Source organism: Sphaeramia orbicularis, chromosome 20 (genome assembly GCF_902148855.1).
Source record: "Sphaeramia orbicularis chromosome 20, fSphaOr1.1, whole genome shotgun sequence".
Taxonomy (NCBI): Eukaryota; Metazoa; Chordata; class Actinopteri; order Kurtiformes; family Apogonidae; genus Sphaeramia; species Sphaeramia orbicularis.
The window spans coordinates 36,566,170-36,580,521 of NC_043976.1; the positions used below are offsets into that span (position 1 = coordinate 36,566,170).

Below are 14,352 nucleotides of genomic sequence, written 5' to 3' on the forward strand. Positions count from 1 at the left end.
TAATCATCTTCCATATTCTAGACATGTTTGTCCTGGTGTAACATCTTTATAATTCTGTCCTTATTGGCTTTGGAGATGTAAACCCATTCTTGCCTCTTGTTAATCCTCAGGTACGTTGCAGCAGTGTGGCAGTGCAATCGATCATCTGAAAAGAATCATCAAACACAAGGCTCCCACTCTCAATCAGCACAATGCAAAAAGACGCATCCCCAGGTCTGTCTACATACATCATTGTGCAAAAGAATTATTCCACATTTATCTTTGTTGTTTTTGCAGGGTTGAAATGACCATATATATTTATTTCTCATTCACTTTTCTTCAGATGTGTGCACAGCCTTAAAAGACACACAAAAAACTGAACTAAATGTGTTGTAAAGGTTAAAGTTACTATTTAATGTGACCTCTGACCCCATGACAAGAAGCAGCACAAACAATTAGAAACACTGAACATGTGTTGAATGAAACCTGGTGTAAAATATCAGAAAATTAATGTCGTAAATCTCATATTGTCTGAACAAAATACATATTAAGTGTAAAGGGAGGTCACACTACCACTACCACTTGGGTTTATAGAAGCTGTTTTTTCCCTGAAACTGTAGTTTTTACTACAGCACATACTTCACATGTATCCAGATTAGATCTTAATACGGAGACAACCTAATGTTGGACTAGTACTGTAGATACCACATAAAGTTTTGCGTGTTGTCACACTAGATTAATATCAGTGTATCTGTTAGTATTAGTTCATTTTAACTGGAAGCCATTCGATATTTTTGCACCAAACTTGCAACAGCTGTCACCTGCCTTTTGCTTGTCTGTCCTGTATGGCTTTTTGTTGACATTTTCTTAAACAGCTAAACTCCACTGCTGTTACAACATAGTGCATAACCCACTTTTTGCTGCACATACAGTATATACGTGAAAATACTGGTTGAAACTATTTTCTCACATAGTAACCACATCCTCACCTTGGAGCCACCTGGTGCTGGGATAGACCTGTTTGAATCAAACCAAAACCTAAAAGTTGCATGTTTCCTCCCAAGCTTTTATTCCTTTCTTCTATAATTGGGATAGTTCTTGGTCAAAAACATTGATAGTTCAATTATTTATTTTATTTTAATGGAGAATCCTTTGTTTCCCTGAGCAACTCCCTGAAAAATAGCCAAAGCATAGTGAACAAACATAAAACGACATCACTATTGGCATCACCTATTGGCTAAATTATTATGTCAAACATCAGTGTTTGCTCAGAATTCCACAATCAGATCATTGTAGTAGAACTTTATTTTCTTTGCCAAATGTTAAGAATCAGAATCAGCTTTATTAAACAAGGAATTTTTTGCCAGTAGTTGTTGTCTCTCTAGTACAGGATAAATATAAAGCTGTAATAAAAAATGAAATAAAGGTAAAATAATAAAAACTGTATACACATAAAAACAGATTTATCTACTTCAATTCAATAATAGTACAGGATGAAACATGAAAATAATAATTGTGCAATTGTGGACTATTGAGGGGAAACTGCTCAAGAAGGAACTGAATTCATAAATAAACTCCAAAGAGAGCTTAAAATACACACTTCCATGCTTCAGTGAACACCATTAATGTCCATTTTTTTTTCCAACAAAAAAATAAAACTAAAATTATATCTATAATAATAATCATGCAAAGTTATTCCATGATATTAATTCAATGAAACACCAGATTACTGTGGGCAATTTCCTTTACATGTAAGGAGTTTACTGCTAAAACTGAATGAATGTTTCTTTTTCTGCAGTCTATAGTGTTTCCTCTTGTTTTCTTCTATAGGGGCTTTCCACCAGATGAAAAGCTTTTCCTGTCAGACGTTGTTTTATGGCTTCTGGAGCAGTGTGGTCGACCACAGACTGAATGCCGCCACAAATGCATGGAGCTCTTCTATGAGTTTATTCCCCTCCTTCCAGGTGAGAGAAAAGAGTAGTGAAACCAAAAAAAAACCCAGATAGTATTTATGGGTCAGAATGTCATGAATTTAATGCCTTTTCATTCATAGGCATAGATATGTGATATATTTTTAATGTCACGTCATGAAGATAAATTATGAGCCCATACAAACAATTAGTCTTTTGTGGTAATTTTAATCAATAAATCATATTCTCTAATAGATTTGATCAGTGTTTTGATCAGGTCGGGTAAAAACTCAAATTTTCAGTCAGAAATCATCACAAATTGCAAATATGTGATATGTATTCCACAGGAGAATATTAATATATTCTTATATATTATAAATATTATAAAGCAGTATAAAATGCCTCAAAGCTTTACTGCCTGATACGCCATTATAATTTGAGTTGTCACCTAGTTCCTGAATTTTGTTTTTTTCTTTATATATAAGAACATTTTCATAGTTGACTGATACAGAAAAGGAACAAAATGGTGCATAAAATGAATGCGAATGCAACTCACCCCAGTCCTTCCCAAAATACAGGGTTTGTACAGGTGCTTGGAATCCTTGAAAATGCTTGAATTCCAATGTAGTGTTTTCAAGGTCTAAAAAGTGCTTGAATTTTTATAATTTTTATCTTAATCTTTGGTGAGTGTGCCTGAAGAATGCCAAGTGGCTTCCCTTTTTTGGATAAAACTTTGTGTTCTCCCTTAATTTTTAACCTTTTTGCTATTATGAAACATAATTTTAGATGTTTATAGCATAATACAATGTACATCACTGTGATAAAAAGTGGAAAAAGAAAAAATCATGAGTATAGATATTCCGGTAGATATGAATTTCACCCCAGCGATAAGGTGCTGCGCTGGAGAAATTTTAAAATTACCCTCAAAAGTACTTGAATTTGACCTTGAATAATGGGTACAAACTTAATTTCTGCCTGCGTTTTATTTTATTCTTACTTTTTATATTTTTTTCTGACTGAACATAGAAAAGAAGTCTCCACCTCAGTGGTTGGACAGCATGCTGAAGGATCGTGGCATAGAGTTCTTGGTGTCCCGTTTTGAGGGTGGAGGTCTCCTTTCCCAGCCTACTCTCAGGGAGCTGAGTGGGCCTTTCAGTGTGAGAGCCACCCTGCAGTGGATGGACCTCCTGCTGGCTGCCCTCGACTGCTACAACACCTTCATTAACTTGCATATAGTCAAGCCTCATCACATGCTCAGTAAGTCCTGCCTTGTTACTGATAAATGTGGGATACACAGCAGATCCGTCTATGCTACAGTTGCGAAAAAGATTATTAGACCATCAAAAGTCATCAAAAACAATGGTTACGCAATCAAGTACTAACTCCTGTGTGTATCATGTGACTAAAACAGACAGAAAAGAAAACATGGAATGCCTAAAAGCGCTGTTTTTGTCAGTACAATGCCATAGATATTGATGTAAAAACTTATGTTTATTATCAAGAAAACATGGAAAACATGGAAAATGGATAGATATCAGCTTTTAAATTAAACTCTCTTGAGCTATGTATGTTGTTATCCTTATATTTGTCCAAACAAATGTACCTTTAGTTGTACCAGGCATTAAAATGAACAAGAAATTGAAGAACACAAGGGGTGGTGTAATATTTTTTTCTGCAACTATATGTAACATGATCTGATTTAATGTAACTCACTTATAATAAATGTGTGTCTTTAGTCACAGTGGTCTCCTGTTTATCTGTATCCATGTCACAACCAGCAGCTTAAATTCTAATTACTAAACTTACAATTTATCTGCAGATCATGTGTATCCCAAAGTGTTTCTGCTGTTCTGCACAGATCAATTTTCTAACCCTTTCGATTAACTTCTTCCTTCTTCTTTGGGTCTGGCATCAGCCTGCAAATACTCTCAATAACTACTGACGTCTTATTTTTCAAGCCTCCAAGGACAAGTCAAGCTTTCTGAAAGCCATCGGATTTTTTCTGACCGAGCTGGCGACTCATGAACTGGCAGCAGCTGAGAGTTGTTTCCCACTCGGAGACAAAACCTCCCACTTCAGCCCCAGAGAGGTGGACCAGTACAACTACAGCAAATGCACAATCATCGTCCGCTTGTTAGAGTTCACCACCATGATCCTCGTCAAAGGAGACCAGGAATTTCAGAAGGTGCGCCTACTTTTTTCACAAACTCATTGATAATTTCTCCTTTTGATATTTTAGCTTAATGCAGTATGTCTGTTTCTATTCGCAGCTTCTGGAACCAGATGTTCTCGGATCGGTCTTTTTTGAGCTGACAGCGTTGGTGGTGTGTAAACCGTCTGCAGTAGGTTTTAACATGGCGGATGTGGAGGTCATGAAGAATCTACCAGAAGTGTGTGTGCCTCTGCTGAAGGCCCTGCTTGCCTCGCCTTATCGGAGTCGTCTTGAAGGAAGCTTGAGGACAAAAATCTCACTTAAAAGGTATATTTTGAGTTTTTATCTTAAGAAAAAAACACCCTAGACCAGGGGTGTTAAACTCATTTTAGTTCAGGGGCCACATCTTCCCAGTATGATCTGAAGCAAAATAATAACATAATATATAAATAATGTCAATTTCAAACTTTTCTCTTGGTTTTATAATGAAAAAAGTAAAATTACGTGATGAAAATGTTTACATCTATAAACAAACCTTCAAAAAAATGTGAATAACATGAGCAACCATGAAAAAACTAAAATAAATGCAATTTTAACAGTAGTCTGCCTCAGTTTATCATTCTCACATAAGCATTACAACTTACAGATCACAGTGGATCTACAAATACACATTAAAATTATACTTCTCTTAAATACTTTTCAGATTATTTGAATTTTTTGTCAAAAGACAGTTTGTAAATGTAAACTTTTTCATGTAATTTTGCTTTTTAACACAAAAACCCCCCCAGAAGAATTTGGAATTGTCATTATTTGTAGTTATTATGGGGGTATTTTACTGGTCCGACCCACTTGAGATTGATTTGGGCTAAATGTGGAACCTGAACTAAAATGATTAATGAGTAATTTAAACATTTCCCAAATTCATCCCATTTGCCGCATTGGACCCTTTGGTGAGCCAAGTTTAGCCCGCGGGCCATATGTTTGACACCCATGCCGTAGACAAAGGCTTTCCCAGAAACTAAAGACCATAAAATTCAGATGAAATAGAAACATGACCTAACCATTTCAGCTTTGAGCTGAATTACATACTATGTTGTATGATCACAGACTGTACCATCCTTATTAAAACCACTTGGTGTTTGTGTTTTTTGTCTAATGCCATAGTGTGGAGGACTTGTGTGCTGTTGACTTCTACCATTCAAGCACACTGAAGCACCACGATCAGATGGAAATGGTTCTGTCGTCCTGTAGACAAATCCACAAAGCTGGGTTTCTCGATTCTGTTCTACACAGCCAGGTATTTTGCACAGATTTTCGGTGTATGTGTTTTTACTAAAGAGAAATTTAAGTAATATTTAGAACCAATGTACCATGCATGTTTGGTAAGAAATCTCCAACACAAACGTTTTAGCAAATTTATAGCACATTTAATTAACCCTCCTATTATTCTCAATTAATATTACTAACACATTTTACCTTTGGGGTCAATCTGATCCCAGGAATATTTGCCTTCAGAAAATGATTTACATTAAATTGTTGACCAAGTTTTTGTGTCAGGCACTTTGTTTGAATGAATGAATGAATAAAAGAATGAATGATAAACACTGAATGGGGTCAAATTGACCCCAAGGATAAAACGAGAGTTAAAGTTACAATGTGTGATGTTTAGTGACATCTAGTGATGAAGTTGCAGATTCCACTGCTCTGCCCTCTGCTGCTAAAAATGTTAGAATCCATCACTATAACACTAAGGTGTGTTTTTTTTTCACAGCATCTAAGACAAATGAAAAGGAAAATACTATTTTGTCATTTATGGTCACACTAAGTGCCAGTCCAGACACTTTTATGAGTCTTTCACTGTTGTTTATGTTTTTATTAGACGCAAACATCATCAGTGAGCATATTTTGCTTATGTTTGAATGTGATGTCAAGCTCTTCAACTTGGATGTTTTAATGAAAATTGTACTGATACTACTGTAATATTTTATAATATGATATTATACAGTTTTTACTCACATAATATCAAACCCTTAAACCCTATCTAAGTCTTCCAGAAGCCAAAGAAAAACTCTAGAGTCAGGGTTTGTTTTGCCTGTTCTTTTCTTTTTGGCTCTGAGGATGTTAACTTTAGCTTACACTAGGACACAGTAGAAGTCAGTAACGCACTGGAAAGCTGGATGCCGCCTTCTATAAATGAAAAAAGAAAAGAGGAAGTTCTGAGCTGCTGTAGAAAATGATGGACACTGTGAACACAAACAGCCCCTTGTAAATTAACAAAAAACATAATTTATATTGTCATGTGATTATACACTAATGAAAACAGTTTTATAATTATTATTTTGTGTTTCTGTCTTAAAACAGAATGTGCAGGGTGCCAAATTAAACTGAAAATAAAACTTCTACATCATAATTTTGATGTTTGCCACAGATACATATACAGATAATGCAAATAAAGCTGTTGTTTTTCACTTTCTTGACATGATGAAGGATGCGTTCTATGCCAAATCCATTGGGTCCCGACTTCTAATGACGGTGTATAAAGGCATAGCTCCCGGTCAAGACAGGAAGGCGCTTCCATCTCTGGACATAAATACCAAGACTCTAGCAGACGGGCTGCTTCAACTCGCCTTCTCTCTCAGTCAACAGGTGTGTACTACCTGTCTTTATATGTTCCTACTGTTAAGGCTTCAATGTAGCTCACAGTCAAAAGGTAAAATCATCTGTTCTAGCTCTTCCAGTTTTTTTGTGCAAATGCTGGTAATGATCCAATATTATGTGAAATTATATATTTTAATTTCTCCTGACTGTGCGGCTGAATCGTCTACAAACATTGGAATGACAGTTGTGGTGGTCTATGTATTTCACACCTAGACCTTCAGTGGTGTTCTACCTGACTTAATCTTCCTTTTAATGTTAATATAAAACAAAAACACAATATAACAGGGCGTTGTATCACAGACAGGTATCTGACGTAGAGAATGACTACCATTATTAAAGCAAGAATCCAATGAACACATCTCAGCAGGTGTCCTTTCAGTACAGCCACAGCTGCACTACGTATATCATCTCAAACACAATCTGCAATATTTACTGAATAAAATGACAGAAACATACAAATGTTCATGAAATACATTATAGTCACCATAACAAATTCTTATTTTTTAATATGTCTGAACTCAATCAATTTCTTCTCCTCTGTCAGCCATTGTGGGTTGAAAACACCTATTAAATCTAAACCAATATATTTTATCTTATACATGTCTCTACAGATGTGGTTTGTAGCTGAGCTTGCTCTTTGACTGTCCAATCAAATTACTTTGAAATTGGCAACATTATTGTACACCTGCTAGATCGCCCACGTGTCATCAAACATGAAATCTGATTGGATAAATCATCAGGTCCATTCTACAGGCTTATTCACAAAGAATGAGCTGATTTCATGACGCATTGCTTCAGTTCTCAAGCATCGTCATGGAATCAGTCAGTGACCATTTGAAAGAGGAGTTTTCTAAGTTTTGAACGACACCCTCGATGACCTTAAACATCCAATAACAACAGCGATCAACTCAGTGGATCGTAATATGCTGATACGCATCTGGGAGGAATTCTCTTATCGCATTGATGTTACCCGTGCTGCAGGTGGTGGCCACATTGAACACTTGTAAGACAGGAAATAAAAGCTGATTGTGAGTAGAATACTTGTGACTTGGCTGGAGTTTTCTATTGCTTTTCCTTATTAAAATATTGCGTAGTGAAATCGGTTCATTCTTTTTGAATGACCCTGTATTTATCTAAAGCTCCACTGTATCACTGCTGCACTGTTGATTCTGAGCCTCAAGGCAGATTTCTTTTACCCGGCAACACATGATGGTGAAATCTGATTGGATGAATGATCTAACATACACATACACGACTGGAAGCGGGGAAACCAAGAGAAAACACACCAAATAAAGAGAGTAGAGTATTAAGAATAATTTTATACATCATGGGACAAATATAAAAATGTAGGTCAGTGACTGATTCTTTAGGCCTGAAGGGAAGGATTTGCTGATGCTGATGGACCAACACTGGTAGACAACACCTAAACAAACCATCTGAAAACTTAAAGTATCATCATTTGAAACCATAAAAACAACAAAGCATAAATTAATAAATGGTTGCCTCCTGTTGCCTGTTGTCATCTTCCTGCAGAGTGAGCAGCTGGTGGACTTACTGTTGAACACCATCATGCTTTCTGTACCGATATCTGGGAGTCACAGCTCTAACTTCTTGAGCTTCTCCCACGGCGAGTACTTCTACACCCTCTTCCAGACGACTATCAATGTAGAGCTGCTGAGAAATCTGGACACCACAGTACCTCGCCTCATGAAAGCTTCATCTCAGAACCCCACCATGGTAACTCTGCACAGCATTCTCCACATTGCAGGACACGTTCTGCATTTTTGAGAGCTTATCTGTGACCGGTTCTTGTATTTCTTTAGGTGAGCGTGTTACTGAATGGTATGCTGGACCACAGCTTCAGAGAGCGCTCTGTGAGGAAGACTCAAGGCAAACAGCTGGTTGAAGATGTGCTCAGAAGATGGGATCATCTGGAGTCTTGGTGGGAAGGACACTCTGCTACTCCAGAGAGTAAAACCGCCATTCTCCTGCTGCTCTCCAAGCTCCTACAGGTTTGTGAAGTTTGCATCACTGTTGCTTACTTGTACTTTTATCATAATGTTGATTTTCATGGGATGTTTTTACCTCTCTCATCAGATTGACTCCTCCGTCAGCTCCAGTATGAGCCATGAAGCCTTCAGACCAGTGTTTTCCACTTTCACTTTGCTGCTGGTTGACATGAATCTACCTCTGAACCTCAAGGTAAAAGACAGGGTTGGACCATTCATGAAAAAACATGTGAAAATCATGAAATTTTAAGTCTCATTTCTCAGGCCTGGAAAAGTAATGACATTAACAGAGTTCCTGCAGGGTCTTAAAAAGTCTTAAAAGTCTTGAATTTACAAATATGCATTTAATACCTTACAAAAAGTCTTTAAAAGGTATTAAATTGGATATGGTAGGTTTTAAGTTATGTTGCCATAAACGTGTTCACTGTGTTGTGTTTAAATGTGTCTGTTAAATGTCCAAGCTGCAAAGAAAGTAACGTTAGTCTACTCAGTTCCACCCGTTCCAACCCAACAATTTGTACTAAAATTAGGAACTAGTTATTGCTAACTTTGCAGCCACCAGTGAGAAATGATTACAGAACATTCAGCCCAACATAGAGAGTCACAGATTTTTTCCAGTATGGCTGGGAAATAGGCTATGAAATGAGTATTAATTGTTCCGTGTAGTCTTAAAAAGTCTTAAATTTAACTTGTAAAAACCTGTACGAACCCTGATTAAGTAACTGGAAAATTTTGGAATAGTCAGGGAGTGTAAGGAGAGAAACTCTCCTACAAGATCCTCGGGGAGAAATATAAGAGAGAATAAATTTAACAACATAAGTAGATCATAAATAAAAATGAGCTCCAAATGATTTAATATTTAAATTGAAGGCCAAGGCTGAAAGTACAGAAAGGTGGGTTTGAAATTTAGAAATTTGAAACAAATTACATGTGGAGCAGTTAAATTAACTTCCTGAGTGGGTTTGTCTCTGTCATCAGCCATCATTAATGTTGTTATTTGATAAAAAATAATTTTGGATCTCTTTGTAATCCTTAAAAAATCGCTCATTAGCTTATTTGAGTATTCGAAGTGAAACTCACCAACAGGTAGAGAATGAAAGATCCTGCTGCTGCTGCTTCATATAATAATTAGCTTAACTGCACTTCTCTTCATGTTGTGAGCAGTTATGGAAATCCTATTATCAATTTTTAAAGTCATCGAAAAGATGTGAAATGTTTGTCGGTGGTTGGGTTTGTTTCTCCGTTCAGAGCCAGGCCCTGTTGGTGTTGCCGTTCTTCACCACCCTCCCGGAGGAGGCTCTGGCTGAGCTGCAGAAAGCCCTGGATGCTCTGGTGGCCTCCCACTTCCCCATGCAGTCGGACGAGTTCGCCAAAGGTTCCCTTCACCGCAACAACTACATGGACTGTATCCGAAAGGTAACGTCACAGAGTCCAGTGGAGAACATTATATACCTAAAGATGTGTGACCTGGAATAAACTTAATGCAGGTAACTGATTGATTGCTGAATTGAGTCCAAGACTGTCTGTTAAGAAGAAAACTTGTGAGAAGAAGTGCTTTTTAAAATATTTCCTTTGTACTTAAAATATTGAATCTAGTACGAAATGCAGGCAGGGCACAGTGTTGGTTTTGCTGATGTCAATTAAAAGATTAGAGCCTGTTATGATTTTGTGTTATTTATCATGTTTCTGTGCTTTGAGTAATGATGCCGAAAGTTTTTATTTACATGATAAAAGATCTTTATTTAATGGTTATAGTCTTCATATCTGCCTGATCTCCTCTAACCCTGACTTTTAGGTCAAATAGGCTAAGTATCTGTTCAGTGCACCCACCTAAAGACCTATGGTATTTCCAGATTTTTTGAGACTATGGCATTTAATCTGATTTGATTTGATTTTAGCAGGCTGTTAACAGTATCTGATCTGTTTAGATGGTTGTTTGTAATATTTACGCACCAGTTCTTCTTTTGTAGTGCTAATTTTCTGTTTTTTGATTGCTTTTAATACCAATTTTATGGTGTATATTAACTCTACTAAAGTGCTTTGTGACTTTTTTTTAACTTTTAACTCAGGATAAGTAGTGAAAATGACTGTTAATAATGATAATACTAATCTACATTTTTTTGGTCTTTAAATTGGTTTTAACAGCAGACTAACCTTCATTTCTGTCTTTCAGTTGCTGGATGCCTTGGAGCTTTCCCAGAGTCCCCTGCTGCTCAAGCTGCTGGCAGGGATTCTGTGTCGAGATAAAAAACACATCATGGAGGAGCAGTTTCAGATCTGTTTCCAAAGGATCGCTAAGCGGTAAGTAAAGCATTTGCAGCTGCTCTTCGTCTTGTGTCAGGGTTCCCGTGGGGTCTTAAAAAGTCTTTAATTTACAAATTGGCATTTAATACCTTAAAAAAGTATTTAAAGGTATTAAATTTGATATGGTAGGTCTTAAGTTATGTTGCCATAAAGTTACTCGCTATATTGTGTTTAAATGTGTCTGTTAAATGTCCAGACTAGAAAGACGGTAACGTTAGTCGATTCAGTTCCATCCGTTCCAACCTGATGATTTATAGTGATGAGTTTTAGTAACTAATTATCGTTTACTGTGCAGCCGCCTGTGAGAAATTACTCGAAACGGTTGGAGTAAATAAATAAACTTTCTGAAATGCTAGTAGTCACGAATTTTTGCCAGTATGGCTGTGAAATGGGCATTAAATTCTGTTCTAAGTAGTCTTAAAAAGGTCTTAAAAAGTCATAAATTTAACTTGTAGAAACCTGTAGGAACCTTGTGTGTTGCATTGTATTATATGTGTGGGCATTGCTTTTCTCATCGCTAAACAGGGCAAGTAAAGAGCGGCAGCTGCAGTTACTGTGTGCAGTCCATGAGGTGGTCCAGAAGGGGGTTGTGCCCATGACCTCCATGCTGCAGGCCATGATGGACAGAGTCCTGCTGCCGTTGGCCTCTCACTGTAGCACCAAAGCCCTGGATGATTTCTTTGTGGCAAATGTGTCAAACATCATTGCTTTGCTGCTTAGCCGCTTCACTAAGGTTTGTTTCACGACCCTGCGGTTATACTCACTTCCAGAAATATTAACAGTGTTTCAGATCAGAGAAGAATTATGAAATGTAATGATTAACCAAAAGGACCCAAACGTACACCAGCCATCAAAAGCATCTACTGATCTAAAATGTTTATTAACTGTTGATACACTAATCCGATCAATACATGTAAATAATTGGTGTAAATTACAGTTTTTCATCTTTTCATGGTCATCAGATATGACTTATTTGGACGTTCAGAGGCTCCATAGTTACCATGGAAACACCGACATCTTCTACAACATAGATTCTCCTGTAAAACCCATGGAATTTGATAAACGATAGTGGATAGAGACACTTTATATGTTCATTTATTGATATATTTGTCTGAAAGAGTCACTTTTTTTCAGTTTTCTCTTTTTCTGATATAATAACCCTCAACTTTAATCTGAGCTTTTATGAAAATCTACATTCTGAGTAAATTAAATATGAGGAAAATATTACATTTTTACAGAAAAAATGCAAAACACAGAGGACAATATTATAATAAATGCTGATAAATCACTTCAGAAAGGTTAAATATAGGGGAAAAAAATAATTTAAAAGCTGTCACAAAAGTAGAACTAGTTCTTCATGGGTTAAATATGCTTTTATCTCCTGGTGGCAGTCAAGTGACACAGCATTTGAAGTTCAGTTGCTGAAGAAGACTGGCTGCTATAAACTGATGGAGCTCCTTTATTCTCGGCTTCCAAAAGAAGATGTTTATTCCAAGGAATCCCGCATCAATCAGGCCTACTGTCAGTTAGAAAAAACCGAAGGAAATGAGTTGTCCAAGGCCTTGATCAAGTAAGATGTCTTCGTACTTAAAGTATTAAAGTCCTTATTTTTTGGTTTGATTTAATTTTTTTGATTTTCATTTTGATTTTTAGGTCCTGTTTTGAGGCATTCACTGAGAACATGGCCGGAGAAACTCAGCTCCTTGAACTCCGGAGGCAGTATCATTGTGCCGCGTACAACTGTGCCATTGCTGTCATCAGCTGCAGCTTCAGTGAACCCAAATTCTACTACGGCTTTCTCTTCAGCGAGAAACCAGAGAAGGTACAGAAGGTCATTTTTGGTTCAATTTTTAAAGACAGAAACAAAACTTTCATTTTAGGGGACTTGACTCTTTCTGTTTCCATGTGTAGAATCAGTTCATTCTGGAAAATATCATCGATGTTGGAAGGACCTACAACTTTCCGATTGAAATTGAGGTGTGTTTAGGTTATTTTTCACGTTGGTGGCATTTTGATGTAATGGTTGGTTATTTATGTATTTGTTTGTTTTTTTTATTTGTTGATGTAGGTTCCACTCGAGAGAAAGAAGAAATACATCATGATTCGGAAAGAAGCGAATGAGGAGAATGGAGGTATGAAGTCCTTGTATTGTAAATTAGTTGATGATGTGGGTTGAGCATAGACAATAAGGAACTACTGAGTTGATATTTGATCTGAGCTTTTTGGTTCTTTTGTTGCCTTCGATATTCTGGAGTGTTCTGTTTGGTATGTGTGTGTGTTCTGAATGCTGATTGGACAGAAGCACTGTTTCGCTTCCTGTCAGAAAGACAATCCAATCAGCATTCAGATCCTAGTCACTTCAGGCACTAACCTTTTCTGGTAGGACCTTTTTTTTATTTGCATGATTTTCTTTTTCTTGTATGCTTTGCGATTTGTCATTGTGGTTTACTCTTCAGGGCCACCGTATCATTGTGATAAAAATGTGAAAAAAATAATCACGAGTAGGGCTGCACGATATTGGGAAAAAAACTGACATTGCGATTTTTTTTTTTATCCCTGCGATATATGTTGTGATATTAAAAAATACTCAGGAGGATAATGTAGCTGAGAGGTGCTGATGTAAATGGTCAAACAAATTAGTTGTGTTTCCTCCCGTTGTGCAACAGGTGCAAGGCAGTATCGACATTTATCACGTGTCTCAGTTTTATCCTTCTTGTAGCCGAAATAATTCCAGATAGACCAAGTCTTTGTGTTTGGTGATTTTCTCTTGTTTGTTGCTCATTTTTCAATGTTGTTACCAGTGACTCACGACATGTGCAGGGGCGTGGTCTGCTTCTGCAAACTGATTAAGAACGATTGTGATTGGTGGATCACTGTACGCCGTGTGTGTCAGGTCCCCAGGTTGTTCATTTGCCTCCTACATTGCAGGACCTACGATGTGACTATTGTGCACACGTACATTGCTATGACGATACTCAAATTATATATTGTGCAGCTCTAATCATAAGTATATGTATTCCTGCAGATATATATTTTACCCCAGTGATAAGGAGCTGTGCTGGAAAAATTTGAAAATTACCCTTAAAAGTGCTGGTCATATGGGTCAATGCATCGTTGTTGTTTCTGCAGAGGGGCCGTTTTACCTTTCCTCCCAGTCCTACATGGCCGACAGCAGCCTGAGTGAAGAGATGAGTCAGTTTGATTTCTCAACCGGAGTCCAAAGCTTCTCATTCAACTCCCAAAATCCACAAGGACAAAGACGAGCCGTTGCAAAAAAAGTACTTCATTTCATTTTCATCCCAAAAATGGCTCCACGTTTCACATATTTAATTGCTCGGTA

The 14,352-nt window shown here is 37.1% G+C and overlaps 1 protein-coding gene across 1 annotated transcript in view; it reads left to right on the plus strand.

Annotated features, from left to right (window-relative positions):
- Window positions 1-14,352, plus strand: part of prkdc (protein kinase, DNA-activated, catalytic subunit) — a 68,227-nt gene that overhangs the window by 20,173 nt on the left and 33,702 nt on the right. The window contains exons 29-46 of the mRNA XM_030123562.1: window positions 111-213; window positions 1,810-1,943; window positions 2,916-3,146; window positions 3,848-4,074; window positions 4,160-4,368; window positions 5,206-5,338; window positions 6,529-6,687; window positions 8,233-8,436; window positions 8,523-8,711; window positions 8,797-8,901; window positions 9,957-10,124; window positions 10,882-11,009; window positions 11,538-11,745; window positions 12,404-12,582; window positions 12,666-12,834; window positions 12,924-12,989; window positions 13,081-13,144; window positions 14,142-14,290. Coding sequence (XP_029979422.1) covers window positions 111-213; window positions 1,810-1,943; window positions 2,916-3,146; window positions 3,848-4,074; window positions 4,160-4,368; window positions 5,206-5,338; window positions 6,529-6,687; window positions 8,233-8,436; window positions 8,523-8,711; window positions 8,797-8,901; window positions 9,957-10,124; window positions 10,882-11,009; window positions 11,538-11,745; window positions 12,404-12,582; window positions 12,666-12,834; window positions 12,924-12,989; window positions 13,081-13,144; window positions 14,142-14,290 — 2,825 coding nt within the window. The remainder of the gene's footprint in view (window positions 1-110; window positions 214-1,809; window positions 1,944-2,915; window positions 3,147-3,847; window positions 4,075-4,159; window positions 4,369-5,205; window positions 5,339-6,528; window positions 6,688-8,232; window positions 8,437-8,522; window positions 8,712-8,796; window positions 8,902-9,956; window positions 10,125-10,881; window positions 11,010-11,537; window positions 11,746-12,403; window positions 12,583-12,665; window positions 12,835-12,923; window positions 12,990-13,080; window positions 13,145-14,141; window positions 14,291-14,352) is intronic.